Source organism: Pithys albifrons, chromosome Z (assembly GCF_047495875.1).
Source record: "Pithys albifrons albifrons isolate INPA30051 chromosome Z, PitAlb_v1, whole genome shotgun sequence".
Lineage (NCBI taxonomy): Eukaryota > Metazoa > Chordata > Aves > Passeriformes > Thamnophilidae > Pithys > Pithys albifrons.
Window position 1 is genome coordinate 70,206,102 of NC_092497.1, and position 25,151 is coordinate 70,231,252.

The 25,151-nt window shown below is 37.9% G+C and overlaps 1 protein-coding gene across 4 annotated transcripts in view; it reads right to left on the reverse strand.

Moving 5' to 3' along the window:
• The window catches only part of BNC2 (basonuclin zinc finger protein 2), a 330,641-nt gene that overhangs the window by 26,344 nt on the left and 279,146 nt on the right, over positions 1-25,151 (reverse strand). For all 4 annotated transcript variants that reach the window (XM_071580801.1, XM_071580802.1, XM_071580800.1 and 1 more), the window contains exon 5: positions 5,532-7,498. In XM_071580801.1, coding sequence (XP_071436902.1) covers positions 5,532-7,498 — 1,967 coding nt within the window. The remainder of the gene's footprint in view (positions 1-5,531; positions 7,499-25,151) is intronic.

Sequence of the window (25,151 nt, forward strand, 5' to 3'; positions counted from 1 at the left end):
CCTTCCTTGATAATGTATGCAGTGGCTCATCATAGGTAATTGATGTTAATTTATTCAAGCACACCTGTACAGGGCTGGAAGTCAGGTAACCAGACAAAAGTATGTCTCTGCTTTTTCAATACAGCTTACCCACAGGCCCATATTTGCACAAATTTAGTTCTGGAGACATCAGTAGGTTTTAATAAACCACCTACAGATGTCTTGATCCATATAAATCAAGGAGTTCATGTTTTCAAATGTGGAATGATTTAATTCCCAATCAAGTGGCATGATCACACCTGGTACCAATAGTTGCCTCATATTTATTTACAAATCACCTTGAGCAGATATTACTTTGTTTTTAAATTTATTCATGGGGCTAAATTACCTTTCTCATCTTACGGAACACATACACATACACATGCATGCACATATATGCATGCACGCTTACTTTGTGAGAAAACTTAAACCTGCACAATTAATAGTCCTATTTAAGTAGCAGACAGACAAAACAAAAAGTTCTTGCTTTGTTCCTTTGAACAGGTACATTGAGAATTCATTTATTTTTCAAACATTGAGAGAAGGGAAAATACAGTAACATATTTTTGCTAATGCTGTTCCCTAGCCTAAAAACCAGGTTTTAATGTCAGTACTGAGGTGAAATGGGGACTTAGCACGTACTAGGGCTGACTGAAAAGATGGCTGCATTTCTCAAAATTTTACAGTAGTTTCTCAACAATACTTTACTGAAGGCAAAAGGTCCACCTGCCTCCTGTTTCATCACTGGCTGTGACCACAAAATTCTCGTCTCTTCTATGTGAGAGACAGAAAGGAAGGCACCTGCTTTAAGTTGCACCTTCCAGAGCTTCACCTATGCATGTGCTCTTCAACACAGACTCTTAGATGAAACTTTGGCATGGCTGTCCTCTTTGATCAGGAAGTATCTATTCCTTCCTCCCATCCCCATATCTCATCCATAGCTCAGCACCATCCCCTGAGAAGCCACACCCCAGTGTTGACTTCAAGGGTCAACCATATATATCTTTTTGTGAGACAAACTCAGTATCTGCTGGAGCAGGACTCACTGATAGGGTTGGGAAGCAGATCCCAGCAGAATCTAACCACTGGAGCCACAGGCCCTTTTTCCTCAATCACAGGACACATCTCTGAGTTCAGAGAGAATTCATGCCACAAGGACAAATCTTTTCATTCAAGTGCACAGTTCTCACAGGAACTTATTTTTTTCCTATCTCTCTCTTTTCCATTGAGTTACTTGAAAAATATGTCTCTCTGTTCAAAAGGAGGCTTATGACATTTTTTCTGACTAAATTTTTAACATGGTCTCTTTTCCCATATACTGTCCATTGCCTTCTTGCAACAAGACCTAGTCTGAACATCATGCCTTTAGAAGAAAGGACATCTGAAGTAAATAAGGAAACAGAAATAGATGAGCAACTAATTCAGAGTGTGACTGTTGAAGAATGGAAGAAAAAGTCTTTTACTGAAGTCTAGTGCTTCCAGGAAAAGAAAGACAGAAAGACTTTTCAGTCTGAGGAAAACATCAGATATCTAGGTATGTATAAGGTTATTTTAATTAGTGATGTCATAAGAAAAATGATGAAAAAAGGCCCTTTAAAAAAAATCTAGTTTTAGCAGTGCTTTACTATTTGAAAGTAATACTTTGTAATTTTTAGAATGGGTAACAGAATTATTGAGTCACTGACAGCAAGGGTCAGGACTCTGCTTTCCTCTGCTCTGAGCTGAAAAAAACATGTGAGGTGGGACTCTGGAATCTTCTAGTTATCTTGACCCTAAGTCATGAGCGCTAGCAGTGGTGAGCTGAAGATCACAGAAGATCTTCCAGCATTTCTGGCAGAGGGATATTTATACAGGTGTTGACCTCAGTACAAACAATGTAGGAATGATAGATTTGGTCAACCTTGGCATAGATTGCTACAGGATGCTTTCTATGAAGAGAGAGAGGGTTTCAGCTGTGGCACAGATAAAAACTCTTCTTCAGTCAAAGCAGCAACGCATTTGCTCCTGACATGATATGCTGCCTCTGATAACCAGAAGTCTGTATCACAATCCCACACCTGCAAAGCCCATTTTACAACAGCTCCACCCACTCTCAACAATTTAGAGTTTTGTATATGTACAGGGCAGGGGGAATATAACCAAACCTTTAATTAACTAGAGTTGCATTGGAAAAGGACTTAAGCCAAATCAGAAGCCTCTAATGGAAACAAAGATCAGACAAAGTTATCTATTTCCACTTAAGCTTGTATTTTCTTATAGAACATAGCTAGAGTTGTGAGTTTTAGACCTCTAGTTATAACAAGATTAATAATAACTATTAATGCTATTAATAAAATGACTAAAAATAAAGATAAAAACTTCACAAGACTGCAAGCTATGGGATAGCTAGAACTCTTCATTAAGAAGGTAGTATTGAAAATCCTCAATTATTTTTAATTAAGTGCAAAACTCTAAGCTACTCTAGCTAGTCAAAGATTATGTGATTGACTTACACACACACAAAGCACAGAGACATTTTGTAATGTGTCCAAAATCCATTTCACATGTTATCTAGGAATTATTATTGTGTGCTGTTGTGTAAGCTAATTCTTATTTCTCATACAGCAACTGAAAGCAATATGTTCCCAAGTTTTTAAGTGAAATTGATATAAGTGGATGGCAAAAGTTCTCATTTTACAATGTTATTAATTTAGTTATCAAGTTACCTCCATAATCTGAAGAGCAAGAAATTGTATGTTCTCTTCCTAAAATAAATGCATATATAGTTCCAAAAGAAAGATCAGAAAAAAAACCCACAAAAATTGAGTAGAAAAATTTTTGGGCTAATTAAAGTTTGGAGAATAAAGAAAAAAAAAGAAAGAAAAAAGGAAGAGAATAGACCTATTTAACTTTTATTTCCTAACTTTATTTCTAACAAAATTTTCCTTTTAGAAAATAATATTTAAAATGTCACTTAAATATTTCATCTGTGTCCTTTGACATGCTGTACATATGCTTTCATTTGTGCACATTTCTAGACGTTGCACTTCTAGGTAAGAAGGGACAGCCCAGGGAGATTTTGAAGAAGTTTCTCACTCAAGTATCTAAAACAACTATCCTGAACCATGAGACAATTTCCTGATTCTTTCAAGTATTTTCCAGACTACTGTTGCAAACCAGGAGTGCTAATGAACTAACAAAATATCAAATCTGAAAGGGCACACAAATTAAACTACACCTTTGAATTTTTTGAGGTATAGAACCATTCTTGTATCTTTGCAGTTGAAGGATACAATATGCCTACAAGTATCTTTTTGTCACAGCTGCAATATGTAACTGAATCATATTCTGAATGTTACCAGTGGAGTGATGTAAAAAGATGGCCTTGTGCCTTACACAACTCAAAATTACATGCAAATAATAATTTTTTGTTTAAATATGCAGCCTGATTTTAAGTTACAGGATCAGATTTTTATTTCATGGCTTGCTTTCAATACAATTAATAGGAGTATCCCACATAGTTGACAAAATATTTTCAAAATGTGCCCTATTTTCAAGTTCTTATCACAGACATATTTTATGTATGACATTACAGTCATTCCATCTTAGGACATCTAAGTCTTTATTATGATAACTTTATTATTATTATGATCTATCAATGTATTACTGCTGAAATTTAATAAACTGCATAAAGATCCAAATCCTAAAGCTAGTCACTTCCTACTTCACGTGCTCGATGCTGGTTTGTGTAGTACATGAATGACTACATAATCCATTTGAGCAAACAGATTGACTAAGCCAAATTCTTGACTAACAAAGCCTGTGCAATTTCGGGAACTGAAAAGGGTTGCACACATCTAAACTGAGCATGCCACTGACTCATATTGTCAAATTCAAGTCTCATAAATCTTATCAGCACACCCCAGCAAAAGGAGTCTTAATTTAGATTTACCTGCTTCATATCCAGTAGTTTCATCCTATTGAAATGCAAACTTCCTAGATCATTCTTCTTAGCTGTTTTGAACTTGTATTCTTACGTTTGTTCCTGTTTTTCTGATTAATGGATTTCATAAATGATGAGAGAGGACATGAAATAGTTGGAGACTGGACTCTCCATCAAAACAGAATTTTGGCTCCTCAGTATCCTTAACATTAACTTGCTTCCATTTTATAAGATATGATACATTCACTTTCAAACCACATGAATTACGCTGAGAAAACAAATAAATTAGAAGCTGCATGTGAAATTTTTAGCCAGGTTTAATTTCCTTCCTTCATCTGCTGAATTTTTACAACCTAGTGAAAAAATATGAAACACAAGCAAAGGAAGAAAGGTGAGCTAATCCCACCATTATCCATGAACAAGAGATTTTGTTATGTGGCAATATGATCATCATCAGATGCAAGAGCTTTTATCCACAAGTATGAAATAACTCTGTTATCCCATCACCCTGACAAATTTCATTTATATTACATTTTCCTCAGGAATAAAAAAGAAAATGCTATTAAAAAAAACCAACCCAAACCAACCAAACAAAACAATTTGGAAAAACCAAAACCAAAAGCAAACAAAACCCCCACAAAATGAAACAAAATCCCAAACCAGCAAAAGTCAAACCAAAACAAAAGTGCCAAACCACACCAAACCAAAGAGTTTATGGACCAGCTGCTTCTGTTTAAGACCAACTGTTTGAGTATTGATGCATCATAGCCATGGCATGATGTCATTTGAAGTGTCAGAAGAATATATCCTGCTTGATATTAAAAATATGTAGCGGTCTAGCCTCTTGTCTCTGAATGTGCATAATTCCCATCATGGGGAAGGAAGCTGCTCACATGCAGAAAAGAAGATAAAATAAAATGACCCTAGTGGATAGAGATGTGTGTAAGTTCTACTAAAGAGATAATGATTTTCTTAATATTTGCTTGTTCTCACCATGACATAGCATTTAGTTTTAAACACTGAAGATATTAAAGAATAGTCTCCTAATGCTTCTTGTTTACTTTTACATGACCCTATGGTGATGGAAATCATTCTTTTATTCCACTCCTTCCATTCTCTCCATCCATCCATCCATCCATCCATCCATCCATCCATCCATCCATCCACTCCTTCCTCTCCTTCCTAGTTCTATTGTTTGATATGCATGCATGGAGATATTTATATTGAATATAATTTACTATATATTTTACAAGATTTTCTTGTTTTAAATGTTGCAGGGAAAAAAATAAATGTAATGAAAGCTATAGCTTATAAACAGAAGTATAATGCACACATTCACAGGCACACAAAAATGTATAATGACATTTATTATCTGGCCAGTCACTTAAGAGGATAGCATAATATATGCCACTCTGAATGCCAAGCAACAATGAATATCTTTAAAGTGATAAATCTCTCTGAATGTCATGGGAGCATGATTGTCACTTGTCATTATTCTGCATCACTCTATTTCTTCATATATCCTAAACTGCCTATTTTTACATAATTCAACACATTTAATAATGTAGAAAATCAATTAATATTTACTGACCTATCTCTGCTTCTCCGTGATGGGAACGCAGCATTACAGCCAGCCACTGTGCAGACATGCATCTCTTTTAAATGAACATTTCGGTAGTGAAGCTTCACACTGTAGGAACTCTTGAAACTTTTCTTGCAAACATAGCAGATCTTGGGGTCTGGGCTGGAGCACATTTCACCTTCTGGAGAGAACTTCTGAGGACTGCTGTAGTTGAATGTAGAAGCAAAACTTTCATGAAGAGCAGCCATACTGGCACTGCCTCCATTGTATAGTCCATATTGGCTCATATAGAACATATCGTATGTAGGGTCTGTATACTCTTCCTTCACCTTAATGATATCCTGGTTGGAAGAGTCATTGTGGTTTTCATCTGGTCTGTCACTATGCATCATAGATTTTTCAACAGGATCATGGAGGCGATCATCACCTTCCATGGATTCCTCACACAATTTGGGCTCTGATGACTCTGACTCATTTTCATAGTCTCTCTCATGCTCCTGGTCTTCTGATGTCATGCTGTCTGCCCTTCTTATGTCTGGCCTGGAAATGCATCTGCTTCTGTCATTTTTGGAAAAGTCTTTCACAGACAGACCTGGGCTCATTTCCTCCTGAGAATGGCAGTGATTGTCATGACCAATGTCATTCACCATCCTGCTGCTGTCATTCACCTCTTCGTCTTCATCATCAAACTCATCAGCAGTATCGATAACTTCCTTTTCGATTTTAACTGGCATGCTCGATTTCCTTGGCTTCTTCTTGGGGGCAAGGTCTGCATTGGGCTCTGGTGTGGGCATCAACACTGAAGGTACTGATGACTCTGAAGGAGGAGGGGGATGCTGCTCCATGCCACTCACTGCTGGTATTATTGGACTGGTAGGGAGTGAGGTTGGAGGACTCACCATCTCTCCAGGAGTAAGTAAATTTCTGTAAAAAGGAGGAACAGGTTGGACAGTCTTTAAAGCTGGGAAGACCAGCTGACTAGGAAGAGAGTTCTGCAGTACAGGGTCTAGAGGGGGAGTGGTAAAACCCATTGGTGGACGCCCAGGGCTTGTTAAAGTTAGGTTGGATTTTGTACTTGCTATGACGGGAGTGGCGGCACCTGATGTAGCACGAATTAGGTCTTTGTCACGGTTATTCCTTAGCATAGGCATGTGGAGACGGGGATTTGGGTTAGCACTGTGGCGATTGCGGCTTCTGAGAGAGCTGAAAACCATGTTGCAGCCTTCAATAGTGCACCTGTGCTTTATTTTCAGATGCACAGCATTGTAGTGGATTTTAAGAGTACCTTTGTCATAGAAAGTTTTGCCACATGCATTGCAAAACACTCTTCCTTTCCTGGAGGCTGATCCCATTCTCCTCATTCTGTGAATTCGGAATGAGCTTTTAGTGTGTTCTGGTTTTGATAAATCATTGACTGGTGTAGGTGTCTGAACAGGAGAGACACAGGCTGGCTCAGTTTTGGGCTCAACATTTGTGATGCTGGTCAAAGCATTCCTGCTGGATGCTTGCTCGTTCTTAAAAGGTGTAGGAGAAACTTCAGATTCACTGCTTTCATTATATTCATTTTGGGTTGTAAGGCTTGGTTCACGGAGCCTCATTGCTGGCTGTTCCAGCAGAAGGCCATTTGGAGGCAGCCCCAGCAGTGGAGCAGAGACTGGATTTATGTACTGGAATGGAAGCAGGAATGCAAGGCTATTTGGGATATTTTCAAAATGATGAATGCTGGAAGGGTTGCTATTCTCCAGGTGAGCAAGGAGACTTGGGCTCCTGGTGCGATTATTGCTTTCAATGAAAGTCCTTATATCTGAATCTGTCTTTGAAGATGGCACAGCCACAGCCTGCCCTTCTTTTTCTTGAATTGCCATCAGCTCCACGATAGATTTCGTTTCTCCGAATCTCAGGAACTGCTGAAGCGTAATGATCTCTTCTTCCCTGGACATGATGGCCCAGCGGTCCAGCACCTTGCCTGCAGCATCCTAGAGGCCATATCAAAGAAACAACAAAGACAAGCACAAAGAAAAAAAATTATTGATTCTGAATAATTATTGAATTCAATAGAAAGTGCTCTGCTGCCTGAACATGAAAACCCTAAGCTAAAAGAACAGTATGTATACAGTGTTAATAGAACGTGATCAAAAAAATACAAGTTTTCCAGCCATGCAAATACTGTAGTTAGAATCACTGTCAGAATGCCAGATTGAGTTTAATAATGTCAGAGTACACAAAATGCAGACCCCAGGACTCTGATCTAAAATGCTTTCAATACTTTTAATTTAGAAAAAGCAATCTATGTAGAATGCGACAGTTTGCAATACGTTAGTGTGAAACATGAACTGTTGCTGTACATGCCATTGTAAAATACCAAAAATTATATCTTAATCACTATCAAATGTTAACAGTATGAGAAAGAGTTAAAGAAATGCATTTGATAGATTTGATTCTTAAAGATAAGCAGACTTAAGACTAAAGTAATTCATGGGTTATTTCACAAGGAACTTTGATGTAAGGAAAAATTTCTTTAAAATAGCACATAACACTTGTACCTTAGTCCCTTTTTTCCTGGACTGTTACTGGCAATTGATTGTAACCTTGCAATCTTGGTATGGTTTATTTAGACTTAGATGACTTTTTTGTAGTCTTGATATAAACGACAGTTTAAAAATATGTAAAAAGTAAGGATCTGATGGATGTAGATAGCATAAATGTGTAAAAATGTTGTCTCTTAGTATTGCCTTCTGATGGTAAGGGAAAAATCCAGAGAGAATACACATCAGTAATCACTAGACTTTCTGCTGTTAAATATACATTAAAAAGCATTTCAGACTTTCATTTTTGCTAGTAAGCATGAGATTTGCCTGAAGGTAGGACTTAAAAATTCTGCAATGTAATGTCAGGCAATCCATTCCAGCATGTATTGATAAAAACAAATTAAAATACTTACATAATGAATAGATCATTTTATTGGCATCTTTCATTTTAGACAAATGCTGGACGTAATATTAGCACAGTAATTATAACCATCAAGGACTGTTGCAGGCCATCAAGCCAGAATTATTTCAATGTTTCTTCGTATCTTCTTCATACTGTCTCTGATACTTTTAAATCTTGAATTTTAGCTTCAGAATCTTATCTGAACATTTTGGGCTTTACACTATTGCAAAACCCACTAGTTCTTTTTTGATTATGAAGACTGTGAACACCTTTCTTTTCCTTCAGCACTTCCACCCCCTCATTTTATTTATTTGTTTGTTTGTTTATTAATTCCTTTCAGTCTTCAGAGGACTGATTCTTCTCTTCCCTTACATCTCCTAGAGTACTGGAATATACAGTTTGGCACCAAAAAGTAAAGCACATGTTTAATTAATTATAGCTGGTTTTATTATTTCAGTTCCGGTATGTTCATTTCACTTCACCTCTCTGGATACAAAGTTAATGCCAAAGGTTAATGCCATGTATGTTTTAATACCTTAGATGTAAATGTGTGAAATGCTCCACACATGAACATTCACAATCAAACCCTGAAACACAGCGGAACACTCACAAGCAATTTATTATGGAAAATCTTACCCAGCTGACCCCAAATAGAAAGCCCTACAAACCATCTCTATGCAGAAAATGTTCAGTTTGTATTTACACAGTGACAAACAAAACATCATGATGCAGACACTGGTCCTGGTTTGCAGCATTAGACACAAAATGTCCTCACCTGTTGAATATCCTTAAGCACTGTGGACATCTCTAATTGTCTAATTTCCATGCCTTTACAGTTCTTGCCCTTACAGTCTGTCTTGATGGAGCAGTATTTTACAGGCAGCCAGTACTACCTAACAGAAATCATACAGAACACCAAAAAATCCATCCCAAGAACAAATATAAGTGAAAAAAGCCAAAACCTAAATGGGATGATGGGTGGGAGAAAAAAACAACCGAGCACCACACAGAAAGAATTAAAGGACAGGTTCATATTTTAAAACTCTAAGACTACATTTGGGTTTTTTCTATCCAACTAATTGTGGCTACTCTCACTGCGAGTGTCGTGTAAAGCTCCTTACACCTACTTTTCCCACAAGTTCCAGCCAGTCATAGCAGCCCTATATATCGGTAATTGCCACGTAGAACTGCAAAACCAAACTTGGTTCAGAGTTTGGTCTTCAGGCCTTTGCTGTCAGATCTGACTCAATCTCTATGTACACATTCCTCATTCCAGGCCAGAAGTATTAATTCCTTCTGACTGTAACACCAATTGTTTGAAGATGGAAATAACATTGTCTAATTTACACTGCATACATGTATTGAATTAGGATTCCTTCTGCAACCAGTTGCAGGCTGCTTTGAGATGCACTACTGGCAGTAATTTGTTTTGGTTTTGCTTTAATTTGTAAATCACTCACAGGCTTATGTAATGGATGCTTTACAAAAACGGAGACATAAGTAAATAAAAGTTAAATACAGCTAGCACAAAAATAACTCATAAGAATAGTAGGTACAGATCCTGTAACAGATGCCCACACATAAGTGGAAGGGGGTGTCATGCAGTCCCTCATGTTGATGGCAGCACAGCTGTGCACGCAGAGAACTCAAGCATCTAAATCCAGGGGTTCCCTGTATGCTTTCCACATCTTAACAGAGCAAAGCTGGCACTTAGCTGCATGACCTTCCTCTTCATGAGACACCACCACCCTTTCTTTATTTCTTTTAATAATTTGCAATGAGGAATGCCAGACCTTCTCCAATGCTAAATCGCACTGATCAGAGAAACTGGTAGTCAAGGGTATGATTGTAAGGGGGTTACCCACTCTTGCTATCATAAAAAGAGCAGGGAATCAGGAAGTCACTCCTAAATGATGTTTGCCCATTCCTACTAGTTATATCAAGCTTTATCCTGTTATTTTCAGCAAGAAGTTATTTGGCTCTTTTTGCTTTACAAAAGTAAAGAGAAATTGTACAGATGCCTATGTTCCATAAAACACTCACTGCTTATGGATACTATGTAACATATGCTTAAATATTTACATAGTGAAAGCTTTCCATAAATCATTGTAAGCTTGTATTATGCAAAACTAGATAAAGAGTGAATAGGAATGCCATTTTTTGATAAAACTTAGAATTAACAAAAAAATCTAACCAATATCCCATTTGAATTTAGCTATAACTAGCTAGGGATCTTTCTGTATATGGTATTACTTGATTAGAGGTTCAAGTTCTTTCTTACATGTAATCGATTTCTTGTTTCTTACAATCTCTCATGCTAAATTTTCTCCCCAAAGCCATTAAATCATATCAACATTTAAATACTTCATGACAAAAGGTTCCAATTTATATTACTTTTTTCAGCTCACAACTGATTAAGCAAAGCCTCCTGTGACAATGTGTACAAGGAAGTTAGTGAGTACAGAGATACCACTGCATGCTTACAGCTCTAAGCCAGGCAGTAGACAAGTAAGCCCAACCCATACGGCATACACTGATGTGCTTTCTTTGTCCATATTGCCTTTCTTCTAGTTTTAATTTTGCTTATTTTTTAATTTAAATTTTTAATTTATTTCATTTTACTCTATGGATATCTCACATAGAATTTCATATGGAGAAAATCTAATCTTTAAACAATATTAAATTGATCTTCAGAGACACAAGACATACCCTTGAATTTTTTTCTAACTTTAAACACACACTCAACTCTACTATTTAAATATATACAGGTCCACATAGACACCTACAACATTAGATCTGTAAAGTAACATCATGGTTAATCACCCTGAATCTGCCTCCTCATGTTTGCTGACTGTATGTTAGGAAGAGATGTGTGTGTCAGGTGATGTTAGGGTACATCTTGTCTTAAACTTCTGGGTCAAGCAGAACAAGTGACAGATGTCAAGATGATTATCTTAGATGACACAAACAGGCTACAACAGAAGATGGACAGAAAGATCACTCTAGTTTTTAGGAGCTTAAATGGGGGGGACTGTGAAGGTAAGTCTTCATTTCCTGAAGGCCTTTAGCCTTTACAAAATTCAAGCTTTGATATCAGCTTTAAAACCTCCCAATTTAAAAACTGTTTATTTAGAAAATAAGGACAGCCTATACAAGTATACACTATAAACATACACTGTAAACCTTGAACTTTCATTACGAAACCAGTTGTTTTGAATTCTCATTTTCTGTGAGAAGCTCCTTTGACTCCTGTGCCTGCATTTCCTGAAGATACGTTTATATGCCTTCACTCACAGAGATACATTTATGTACATACACAACACAGACATTTTGCAGTTCTGTTTTATCTTACTGATTCACTTGGCATAGAAAAATGCAAATGGCTGAATACACAGCGAGAGATAACTATACAAGAGCTGAGATTAATAGAAAGGTTAAAAAAATGAGATTGTTTCTTAAACTAGTCTTACATACTGGGGAGCACTTAAGGATTATTTTGAGACACTATTGTGAAAACTTCTGAGAACCATTAAAAGTTATATAGAAAACCTCATTTATAAGCATATTTTAGCAGATTTGCATATGTACCCTAAACTATCACTTTTGATGCATATCATCTAAGTGTCCATATTACAAATCTTTCTTTTATAAGCCCATCTTAAAGACCTATATATATTATCTAGCTGATCTCAAAGAAACTGTTTGAATGCAGCTGTAACACTTGCAGACTGAAATATATTAATTTGGTCATACAATAATTGTGAAGGATGATTTTAATTAGGGTGTAGACAGAAAAAAACCCAACATTTGTTTCTAATAAAAAGACCTTGCATAATTTCCATGATTTAGGGTTTGTTGTTTTTGTTTGGCTGAAATTCCCAGAAGCATCACTTTGTTTCTCAATTAAATTTCAAGCTGTTACACTATGGGTAGTCCTCCTACTCCTGGGGTAAAAGTTACTAAGAGGGTGCAGCAGCACACCAATTAACATTAGTTTAGATGAGGCAATGTCAGCATCTCTAGTTCACTTTGGCCAGCTCTCACTGACCTCAGTAGGACCAAAGTAAGCCTTCTGTCTAGTTTTACACAGAAATATATACACACATGCAATCAGGTGCTCATTTTTCTGATAGGAGTTTTTACCCTGCTGCACCTAACTCACATTTGCTCCTGTAAACATGAAGAGAATGTGTGCATACTTGCTCACTGTGGTTCTACACGTGCAACTAATACAAGACTTACACACTCTGCAAAAAGGCATGGTTAATTTTTTCCCCCCCTCAGCTATTACTTCTTGTTCACCTCCTACCAGCCTTCCTTCACCAACAGAAAACATATGAACAAATGCATGTTTAAGTGCCAGCAGTCCTTCCCTGGAGTTATACTGCTGCAACAGAAACAAACAGTACAGCACTACTGACTTCTCAGCCAATAATGCAAATCTTTATCTTTTGCCTTTACTGCAGTCTCCACTCTGCTAGAAAAATCAAAACTTATATTCTTCCCTTCTGACACACCCTTTCTTATATCATTTGGACTTGTTTTCCTTGCCACAAAGACACAAGGTGTACATGAGGATACCACATGCTACAGCAGGAGAAAGGAAGGTTGCCTTTCCTCATAGTATCACAGGAATGACACTGACAGTGCACATTCAAAAGAGTAGCACCAAGGAGACTTTATTTACTTACATACGTACATACTTACATACTTTGCTGCTAGGTTTTTAACAGTACTTGCTCTGGTTGCTCCTTAGACTACAGGTCTCTATGCATTCAGGGGAAAAAGTTTCCTATTTTGACCAAAGGGACCTTTGCAAACTTTACTGATATTGTAGACACTGGGGCAAATGCAGCTGCACTTTAGATCCAGAGTAATTGCACTATAAATCTGAAGCAATTCCACTGACCACACTGAAAGGTAATTTTGACATAACTAAGCCCTGAAACATGATGTGGAACCAAATCTGTGTGAATATATATTGGGGTCATAACACCATGGTGGAGCACAGCAGCTGTGTAACAACGCACAGGAGTAGTGCTCAATGGTTTTGGAGTGAAAGTGAGGAACACCACGTTGTGCTGAAACTGCAGATGAAATATAAGGCAGTAGAATGCAATAACTGTGGGAGAAACCTAGCCAGGACACCACCGTTAACTACCAACACTCTAGCTTAATGGGCTACAGGGTCTTTACTGAGAAGAACAATGTAGGTCTTCTGCTTCATACCTCATCCCAAAGATGTATGCCAGGAGCACAGACATCTCCCCGCACAAGCAACCTGCTGGAGTGCTGGTTATGGTATAAGTGGTGAAGAGCAGTATGAAAATACTGGATCCCTAAAATAAGACTATTTGGGGGACTGAATTTCCTCATGGTGAATCCTAATTGCAGAACACCTTTTCATTTTTCAAGTTCATCAGCCTTAAAATACTCTGTTGTATGCCAACTCTAAAGCATCCATGAGGATTATGGGTAAGGAAGTGGGTGTCTTACTGTTTTCAGAAAAGTAACATTAACTTGAACCCTTTCATGCTCTTCATGAATGGATATTCACCTCTGCAGCTCCAGAGAAACTATTAGGATGCAAGGGCACTAGTTTTAAATGCTTCTTCTGATTTTTCAAACATAGTGACTTTTGATAAAATATTCACGTTGTTATGCAATCCTCTTGAATATGGACCAGATAAGAATGCATAATTGACAAGATGATGGCTTTCTTTTTCCTGAATAACAGTGCATAAAGCATTTTCATTTTTAAAATTACGATGGATCACTGCAAGGTTAGAATGTATTTAATCACAACAGCTCAAGCTTTATTTAATCATAGCAATGACATCAAGTCTCTTTACAGTTGGGTGCCTGACACGTTTTCTTTCACATCAGATCTCTCTCCATACTTGGAGGAAAAGAATCTAAGCACAACTGGAGGCTGATACTCTTCTTGCATTTACTAGTTTTCATAGTGGTATAACTCTGTTGTGGTTTAACCCCAGCTGGCAACAGCACTAGCAGCCACTCACTCACTGCTCTCTCTGCCCCTAGTGAGGAAAAGAATCAGAAAGAAAAGGTAAACCTTGTGGGTTGAGATAAGAACAGTAATTGAAACAAAATAAAATATATTACCACTACTATCTCTGGTCATGAAAAAGAGACAGGGATAAAACCCAAGAGAAACAAGTGATGTGCAATACAACTGCTCACCACTCAATGACAGATATCCAGCCTGTCCCTGAGCAGCAATCAGCCCCTCCCAGTCAACTCCCTACAGTTTACATAATGGGCATGACATTCCTAGGGTATGGAATATCCCTTTGGCCAGTTTAGGTCACCTGTTCTGGCCATGCTTCCCTCACCAGCTGCTTGTGCACCTGCTCACTGGCAGTGCTTAAGACACTCAGAAAATCTCTAGTTTAGTGTAAGGACTACTAAGCAACAACTAAAAATCAGTGTGTTATCAACAAGATTCTTATGGTAAATCTAAAACACACCACTGCACCATCTACTAAAAAGATCATTAACTCTATCCCAGCCAAAGCCAGGAGGAAATACTACAATATCAACAAAATTTGCTTTGATTTACAACTGCGGTATTGGTGACAACTATTAAAAGGCAAAATATTCCACTGATTGATAGCAGTGGAACTCCTGTTAGCATGGATCCAAACTGACCCTTTAAGCTTTACGAAGATCCAAAGTAATGTTTTAGTAGTTGTCCTTATCTCAGTTATTTTGAAATACTATTGCTACTTCCCAAGTATTTTACTCCCCTCAGCCCAAGAGCTGCACAAATATTCAAATGCAAACATTTATTCTCTTTACCATCCATTCTGATTTAGACTTTCGAAAGACTTTCCTAAATGAGGAGTGACTGTAAAGTGAACAGACACTTTACAGTACCTGCTCACAAAAGTATTTTTAATGCACTCTAAAGGTGAGGCATTTGTTCTCAACATTCCTGAAATGGTAGAATACCAATAATTTATTGACATCTTGTATTCAGATTCCTTAAATATCTTTGAAATCCACAACCTTGGATCCCAAGTAGAGAAGAATATTTTGACACCTTTGCTTCTCTACAGCCTGTTAGAGTGGAACATTATTGAAATATCTTAAGATGCTTTGACAATACCTTGTGGTGAGTAACAGAGCATTTTTCCTTAGGCAGACATAGCTACTGAAAGCAATCAAACCACCAAGTCCGTGGTGTATGAAGGCAAAAGTTTTAGCCTGCATAAGATGTCATGTGCCCTTTCAGGACAGTATGTAAACAGAGACACAATTTGCTAAGCCACTGAAATAATCTCAGCTATAAATTAATTTTAGAACAGAATTTTGCATGTATGTGGTTTGGAAATACCCATCATGCATATAACCATTACATGATTGATTTTAAGACTCACTTTCACCAATTTCTGCATATATAGTTGCCCGTTTTTGTATGGTATATAAGAAAATTTGCCTTGATATTCTCAGTCCCTGAAAATCACTTGTGGTTTTACTGTTTGTTGTTAGTTCTGCATAACTCACTGAGAAGTAAAGTTGCATTTTCTCTGGTTTTCTATGCTCTGGCAGTCTTGCAGTAAATTTAAGCTCTTTCTTAGCCTCAGTTTCCCAAATAATGAAAGAATGACACATAATTTTTATTAGAAACAGGAAATGTTCGCAAAAAGCACTGATGAGGTATGTTATCTGCAATACACACAGCCACAAGAGAGACTCAGACTCTCTCCAGCCAAGAACTTCTCCAGTGCACAGTGTTATAACACAAACAAATCATGTCTGATATCACTGTTCCATCTAATGCAGACTACACCAAAAGCAGGGCAAGACACCTAACAGTCAAGTCAAATCAAATTATCAAATGGTCCTTTCCTCAATTTAAATCTAAATTGACTAAAGCCATAACCCTGACTGGAAAATGTAACTAACAAAAGCTGGGTCTTCCTGGGCTTGTAAGTAAAACTTCCAACTAAGTCAGTAACAAATTTGCCTAACCAAGGGCATTGTAAGGAATTGAGAAGTTGCCCAAGAACATAAACACAAGAGTAAAAGCGCCAATAAGTTATACTCATAAACTGGATTTCATTACCTGCTTGGTTTTCTGACTGAACCCAAATTGTGTCTCAATAAGAGGATTCAGCTGTACTATATGCAGGGTATATGAATTGCAGCAGAACCAGGAGATTGATTTCCATCTTTACTATTCATTAGGGGACTATGCATTATTACTTGTAATATATAAAACATGATCTTAATGAGGCCTTTTCCTTTTTATTGTTTACTGAAAAAATTTACATCAAAAAAACATAGGTATGTCATAGGTGGCAATGTGATGTGAAAAGGAGACAGGAAGGTCCAGAAGTGTCAGCAAAAAGGCGAAAGTCACTGGAATATAAAAATGCTATAGTACATAAAGGAAGCAATCAGTTTGAACATATTAGAGGAACTGAAATGCAGAAGAAAGTGGGGGAATTATATTACAGTGTACAAAGTAATAATAACTGTGCCTGCATGTCTTAATACCCTCTTGTCCCAGCAGTCCTGACTTTCTAGGCAGCCCACTTCTCCACATTAACAGTAGTCATTTGGAGAGCAGCAAACGTGCCATTAGAAGCACTTCTACAAGTGTATAGTCATCCACCAATTAGCTTAATGTGGCTGCTTTCTGCATATTTTCTATCCAGGCTTGCACAAATCTTATTAATATTTCCCCCTAGCGCTTTGACAGATTACCTTGTCATTATGCATCCTGGAGCCTTTTAAACAATATGGGTAAACTACTGTTTGCGAGGTTAATGACAATTATCCCCTAATTACTGCATAAGTCACTCAGTCCACTTTATCTCATAGGCAGGGTTCTGCTCTGTGTATCTGCCATTGTGTCACTGTAAATGAATCTTGTATAGCTATGTTTATCTGTCGTTGCCTTGTAAATTACACTGACAGAAGAATGAACAAATTACTGTGTGTCATCACTTAAATACAGCTTCTGATAAAAAAAACATCCCACAAGCACAGCACTTGAATTTTAGTCTGATCACAATTAGCAAACATATATTGAATGTTTTGGAAGATATATTTAGAAGTGGGTGGAACACAGAGGGGTGGAAGAAGGTTCTGAAGTGGTAAGCCTAAGGGCAATAAAACAGAACTACAGAAAGCCACACTAGTAGTAATTCCATGAACACTTCCTAAGAACTCTTCTTGCCGATTTCTGTTGATAGATGAGCCAGTAATATTTTTCAAACAATTTCATATTCAGGGCTGTGCCGATTTCCACAATATCTGTTGTTTCTGATCCCAGCCACATGCATGTTTATTCATAAAACCGCAAGTATAGCTAATTTAATACATGCACTTCAGAACAATATCTACGTCAGGAGAGGAATTCAGAATTGGCAAATACCAACTTCCTGGTGTATTCCATTTTCTGGAGGCAACTTCAATGTCACAGTTAAGAGTACTTTAGTAGGGGCATCACTGAGACATATACATCCTGCTTTGAGAAAGAAAGTTGACTTATTATAGTCCTTCATTCCTTCTTTCACCAAATACAGCTCAATGTCTTCAACGAAATGCACGCATAGTCAGTGCTCAGAGAAAATATAAGTCCATGGTAAAGAATATTAAAAGAATAGCTGCTATTTTAAGTAATGCCTCTTCCTATATTGGTGTTGGAGAGCTAACTGCTTCATAGTTCTAGGAACCAGAGTCAGTTCAAACAGTACAAAAAAGATGTTGTCCTGGGAAGGTCCCTCCTTGAGTCAGAGAATGCCTTTTAGTAATGGTTTTGTATATTGTTGGCAAGCACTGTAATTACAAAAAGTTAGCAACAAGTGTGCTCCTTATTGTGGCTTCTTACTCAGGCTACAAACGTAATTTCCTTAAGCTCAGCCCAGTGACACCTGAACTTCTCACCACTGTCTTAAGCAGAACCTGATTCCTCTCGCTCACCCTGTGACCCCATATTTAACTCAAAACAAAGGTATTTTCCTGCTTGCCAAGAAAATGAATGATTTGTGGAGTAAGATGCCTTTTTGCTTAGATGGAACTGCCTGCCATGCAGATTTCAGGAGAAATAATGCAAAACAATGGGTATGTCCACCCTTCAGCCTGCAATAAGGTTACATAGTATTACATTTTATCATCTTTGAGAACACACTGTATACACATATACAAGACATTCACATATGAATGTACTACATTCATTCATGAAAAAATCCGGTCAGGAGGACAATGTAAATTGGAGCAGATTATAAATCCTGAAGGGTAGCCATATAAGCCTGTTTAAGCTGCTGTACAAGAAAACGGAAAGGTCAGACTCTCCAAAACCCAGTGATTGTTCACTGTAACTCAGGAGGTTAGACCAACACTGAAAACCATTTTATCGATGTAAAGTGTATATTTATTTTGTTGGATTATGATACTGTCACACTGAGAAAGAATGGACAGACTGAGATATAGCAAAATTACTGATATTACTGAAAATAACAGTGGTTGGAATGGAACACAGATGAGGGTGACACCTTTGACCATGTTCTCAGTAAAACTTGTAAGAAAAAGCTGTAGTGAAATGGTAAGAAAATGTAACAGCCATTGCTGCCAGGGATAACTGAAAAGACTGATCGATTTTGAGTAAGTACTACCTCAAGGGTTTTGGTCCTACTAGGATTGATCTTTGTGTCTGTCCTGTGTTCAGTCAATGCAACTTCCAGCAGGGTATCCACTGCAGAAATAAATGGAACTGTTTCAGTAACCCTCCAACCTCCCTCCAAGTATATTATTTTTCCATGCTGAAGGAAAAAACTCAATAATGTAGTAGATGGTAAAGTGACACAGATTGTTTAAAAAGTTTAAGGACACATAATACTGTTATTGTCATGTACAAATTATTTTTTAAAAAATGTTTCTAAATTATTAATATTTCTTTTTGAATTTTGAGGTTTTTTGGCCTCTGATATTTTCTAACAGCAGAGAAACTATCAAAAGCTTTACTGAAATTCAAAAAGATTACATCAACTGATTGGCCTTAATCAGCTAGAGAGGTTATCTTGCCATGAAAGGAAAGTAATGAGACATATTGGCAGTACAGATTGAACAGAAGAATAAGGAAGAGAATGCTACATGTAGGAGATTAACAAGCACCATTCGCTGACCTAACTCTGTATTTAGGTAAAACCCACTTTTTCCAACATAATGGAAGTTCTGTTTGAGAGAATTCTTCAAAGTTAATCCATGCTGGGGTCTGAGTCACCCCTTTCATTCTTCCATTCAAATGGCATGGTATAGTATGATGGATATGGGCATAGAAGTGACCTTGGTTCATGCACAAAAAGTATTTTTTTTAGTCAGTTTGCAGATCTAGAATTACTGTTTGAACCACAGGTGCAAATGACCTAAATGATTGGAAATTTAAATGGAGTGATTGAACTACACCTATTCTTAGAGTTTAAAGAAGGATCTAAAACATCAAACAGAAATCTCATGAACCACAAACATTTGTCACCTGAAAAGAAAATCAGTATTTTTGCATTTTTAATGCATTTTCATAGAGAGAGAGGCATATCTTGGCATCCCCAAGGAAACAGAAGCTTTAATCACCATCAACTTCTTCTGTATTCTGGACAAATCCTGGTCTTCCCATGTCTCAACTCTATGTCTTTAAAACGGACATAAAGAATATTTCTCCTTACTTCAGAATTATAATGCAAAACACGCCACAGAAAGGCTGAATCCAGGAAGTACTGTTCTATGACTCTATATGTAATACAGAATTTGGTCCTGCCTGACCAACTTGATCTCCTCTTATAACCAGGTGACCCATGTAGTGGATGAGGGGAAGGCTATGGATGTAGTCTAACTGGACTTTAGTAAAGGCTTTGATACTGTCTCTCATGACATTCTCCTGGAAAAGGTGGCAGCCCACAGCTTGCACCAGGGCCGTCTATGCTGGCTTAAAAACTGGCTGGATGGCTGAGCCAAGAGAGCAGTGGGGAATGGTGCTGCATCCAGTTGTCATCTGGTCATTGGTGATGTTCCCCAGGGACCAGTGTTGGGTCCAGTCCTGTTCAGTGTCTTTACTGATGATCTGGACAAGGGGATTGAGTGTATCCCCAATATATTCACAGGTAAAACAAAGCTGGGGGGAGTGTTGATCTGCTGGAGGGCAGGAAGGCGCTACAGAGGGTTCTGGACAGGCTGGATCAGTGGGCCAAGCCTGATGGTATGAGGGCCAGCAAGACGCAGTGCCGTGTCCCACACTTCTGACAAAACAACCCCAGAGAGCACTACAGGCTGGGGACAGAGCGGCTGGAAGGCTGCTTAGCAGAAAAGGACCTGGGGATGCTGGGTGACAACAGCTGAACATGAGCCAGCAGTGTGCCAAGATGGTCAAGAAGGCCAATGGCATCATGGCCTGTATCAGACATAGTGTGGCCAGCAAGACCAGAGAAGGGAAAATTTCCCTGTACTCAGCACTGGGGAGGCTGCATCTCAAATCCTTTGTTCAGTTTAGGGCCCTTTACAACAGGAAAGATATTCAGGTGCTGGAGAGTGTCCAGAGAAGAACAGAGTGAAGGGTCTAGAGTACATATCCTGTGAGGGGGGTGGAGGGAGCTGGGGTTATTTAGCCTGGAAAAAAAAAGGAGGCTCAGGGGCGACCTTATCACTCTGTGCAACCCTCTGAATGAAGTTTGTAGCCAGGTGAGAGCTGGTATCTTCTTCCAGGCAACTAGTGATAGGGCAAGAGGACATAGCCTCAGGCTGCTCCAGAAGAGGTTCAGGAACAATTTCTTCACTGAAATGGGTGTCAGGCATTGGAATGGGCTGCCCAGGGAGGTGGTGGAGCATCCTTGTAGGTTTTTAAGAAATGATGACATATGGTACTTGGTGCCATGGTGTAGATGACAAGGTGGTGATCAGTCAAATGTTGGACTTGATGATCTTGGAGTTCTTTTCCAACCTAAATGATTAACCTTAAATAAGCAGTTTATTTTTGAACTTGACCTGCCTTTGCAAACATTACAACAATTCTGTCTTGCAGTAAGGTTTTAAATGAACTGAGCTACCTAAGAATTGAAAAGAAATGAGAGACTTAGAAAGTGTCTATCTAGAGAACTGCAGTAAAACTCACACTCCTTTTTCAGTGGAGGACAGCAAGACACACCTGGATGGATTCACTTCTACAATATTTTGACATGTAAACTGCTATCGGTCAATGAACACCTTTTCTAGTTCATCCTCTCAGAGAACAACCATTACACTACATTGTGATTGTTTCATTCATGCTTATTATGTTCAGAGCTTCCCAAGTGAAATAATTCTCAGATAAAAGTACCAATCCCTCTTCCCCAAATGGACACCAATAAACTGTCATTAGATTACTTCTAGTGCAGCAAACTCTGAAAGAAATAACAGTGCTCATACTTACAAGTTTCTTTTGATAACTTTACAAGTTGCCCTGTTACCCCAAGGGACAGACACTCTGTCTAATACAAAAGAGACTTCCCTGAATACAAATACTTGTTGCAAAACAAATAAAATGATTTTTTTTCATAAAAAGAGAGCAGTAAGAATAGCTTGACAAAATGCAAGCAAAAAGTTACTCTTAATGTCTTTGGCACATCTCTAGCTGTTAGAAACAGCATTCAAAGTTGGCACATGTGTGGCTGATAAAGCAGACTTAAAGCTGCCTTTCAACTTTCACTTCCTAATAATAAAAAATCAACACATGGAGGATTACAAGCCTCTTGGTTTTGATTTTGTATATAAAAAAACAAAAGATGACAAGGTTATGGTGATGTATGAAATTCAGGCCACAGTCATGATGCTGGAAATATTTTATACCCTGTTTATTTACTGCACTCTACCATGAGACTGAATTAAAACATTAAAATAAAATTAATTACCTTTTTAATCTATATTTCTACCTATCTTACATGGAAATGCAATTTTGAATATGCATTCTGAATCCCAGAAAATTAACAGATTCCATTTCAGATCCTAAATTAATCATGAATGTATATTATAAAATAAAACAAGGAATAGTCTGGATAGCAATGTGCATACAACTGTAAATGCTCTTATGGAGCCAAATGCAGTGTGAATTACACTGTAGAGCAAAGGGGAAGTATTATGGTGTACAAAAGAACCAAGCAAATCTCTTAGCAATCACAAACTCACTCAGCTGTTTCTCAGTGATGACAATATTTGAAATGAAACTGTTTATTTGCGAAGGATGTATGACTCTCCTTCTCAGTTAGACCAACTGAGCTTGGCTCAAGCATGATAAAAACACAGAAAATCTTGTATAGACAAGGCATAGTCCTGCAATCTTGAAAACAGCAAATGGAAACTGAAGACTATAAGCCAATGTCAATTTTGTCCACACAGGACAATAAGGTCAGACCTCTACAGGGATCTGTGAAACTCACAGTAAATGGAGTTATCATTTATAAGCTGTGTTTTGCAGTACTCTTAGCAAGGAATTATTGCTGCGTAGTCGTTAGAAATGTAACATTACTATTGTTATGTGATGACTCTTGGAATTGTTTTCTGTATCTAATTCTTAAGTGAACTACACAGTAATTAATGCAATTTGGTAGAGTTAAACAGTCAAGGTTACTTTTAACATGGTCATCTCAAACCACATGAGTTTGGAGCACACCTTCAAAAATCCATTAATCAAATCAAATTACTATGCAGGATTCACCATAGGAACATCACAGCAGGTTGAACATGTTTAGACAATTACACTGTGGTACAAGGACATAGCAAACAGCAGCAGCAGCAGAAGGCCAGAACATGCAGTAATGCAATGGCTTACACCTGCCCTTTTACTGATCTGAGGGAGTGAAAAGCATTGAATTTAAACTCAAGACAAAGAAGATACTATTGGTGTGGCACAACTTATGAACAACCTTTGATATGAGATGTAGTAAAATCCAAGTTAAAGCCAGGCTTTGTTTTTCGCTAAGTGCAGTTTTATAAAGGAAAATACCATAGGCTGACATACAATTAAGCTGTATTTTCACAGCAACAGAACAGAAACAAGAGATAAAAAACTATGTCTAATCACTAGAAGAGAGGACAAAGCAATAGCCTACTCCCTCTGCAATATTTACCTACTTATTTTTCCTATTTTTCAACCAGAGCAGTGAGAGCTGTGACTACAGAGCACCCACCTATACTATAACCATCCATAAGTGAGCACAGACTGGGCTGATGCCAGAACAGTAAAAGCAGCATTCACTTAGTACTTGTGTTGTACAGAGTCCTCTAAGGAAGATTGATTTCCATAAAGCCCCATTTTCATCTCAAGGTACTGATGATGCCATAAACCACAAGAGCTTCTCAAAGTCCTGCAGTGGAATTTCAGGCTCACCACAAGAAGCCCATGTACTAGCCAGGCCTTAAGGAATACAGGCATGTATGGCAAGGCATAGCATTAGGTCACCCACAGATCCACAGAGCAATAAACCAAGGCAACAGTGTCTAGCTTTAAAATAGTTACATACATAAATATGCTCACACATCTATTTTATGCATTTTATCTACATTTTCTAGAGAATGCTGCCTATTATGTAAATTTTTAAATCATCATTTTGATCATCACATGATTGCTATGGCAGAGGGAAAAGCTGTCTAGACAAAGAACGTGAAGCAGAATCCCCAGAGAGAATTGTAATAAACATTTCTTGGACTTTATTGTATCTCAATGTTTTGGTCTTTATTTGTGGGATATACAGTGGCTTTTGATAGTGGTCTTCTGTTACTTCATTTATCTGATTTGCGCTTTGTGTTTGTGCAACTTGAATGCTATTATATTTGAACTGGAGTAAAAAAAATGTCCTCCTCTCCTGTGCCATACAGGGTGGCTTTAAGACAAAACTAACTGACAAAAGAAGAAAGAAAGGGGGATGGAATGTGCCATGTTCAAGACAAACTTTAGAAAAAACATAGGAGTGAACAATGCACAATGTGTATTTTGAAATTATTTAGTGTCGATATGATGGTACCATCAGGAGAACCAATCTCATTTGGTGTATGAGCACAGCACTCACAACACTTCAAGAGACACCACAGCTAAAGAACTCACATTCTAGCAACTCCTTACACCACACCCAATCAATATATAAAAGCAGTTGTTAGTTTTCAAAATATACTTTTCAAATATGGTGATGAAGCCTTGGTGACGTATGGCTCAGCACAAGTACGTAAGTGTCCCCTGAACTCAGGTGTAGCTGCTTGTCAGGAATGCAGATGCTGGTGACATCTCCCTCACTGGAGACTAAGCGCTCCACTGATTCCAATAAGGCTACACAAGTGCAACAGGCCCTGATGTCAGTTACATGGTTTTTACATACCTACCATGTCAGTGGTTCTCTGCCTCCCTGGGAATTTATTCAGATATAAGTGTATTCAGACCATAACAATGTCTTCTACCTGCCAGAGAGCTAGAAATATTCTCACCTTTTATGAATCTACAGTGCATGACTGCTGGTGTTTTACATGTTGGGAGGGAGAAGGAGAAAAAGAGAGGAGAGAAAAAAAAAGGAGGAGAAACGATAGGGAGAAAGAAAGGCGGAAGCAAAAGTAGAACAGGGAAAATGAGAGTGAAAAGGAGAGAAAAAGGAAAGGGAGAGGATAGTTTTCTAGACCTTCTGTTTCATTCCCATTTTATCTATTTCTCTAAGA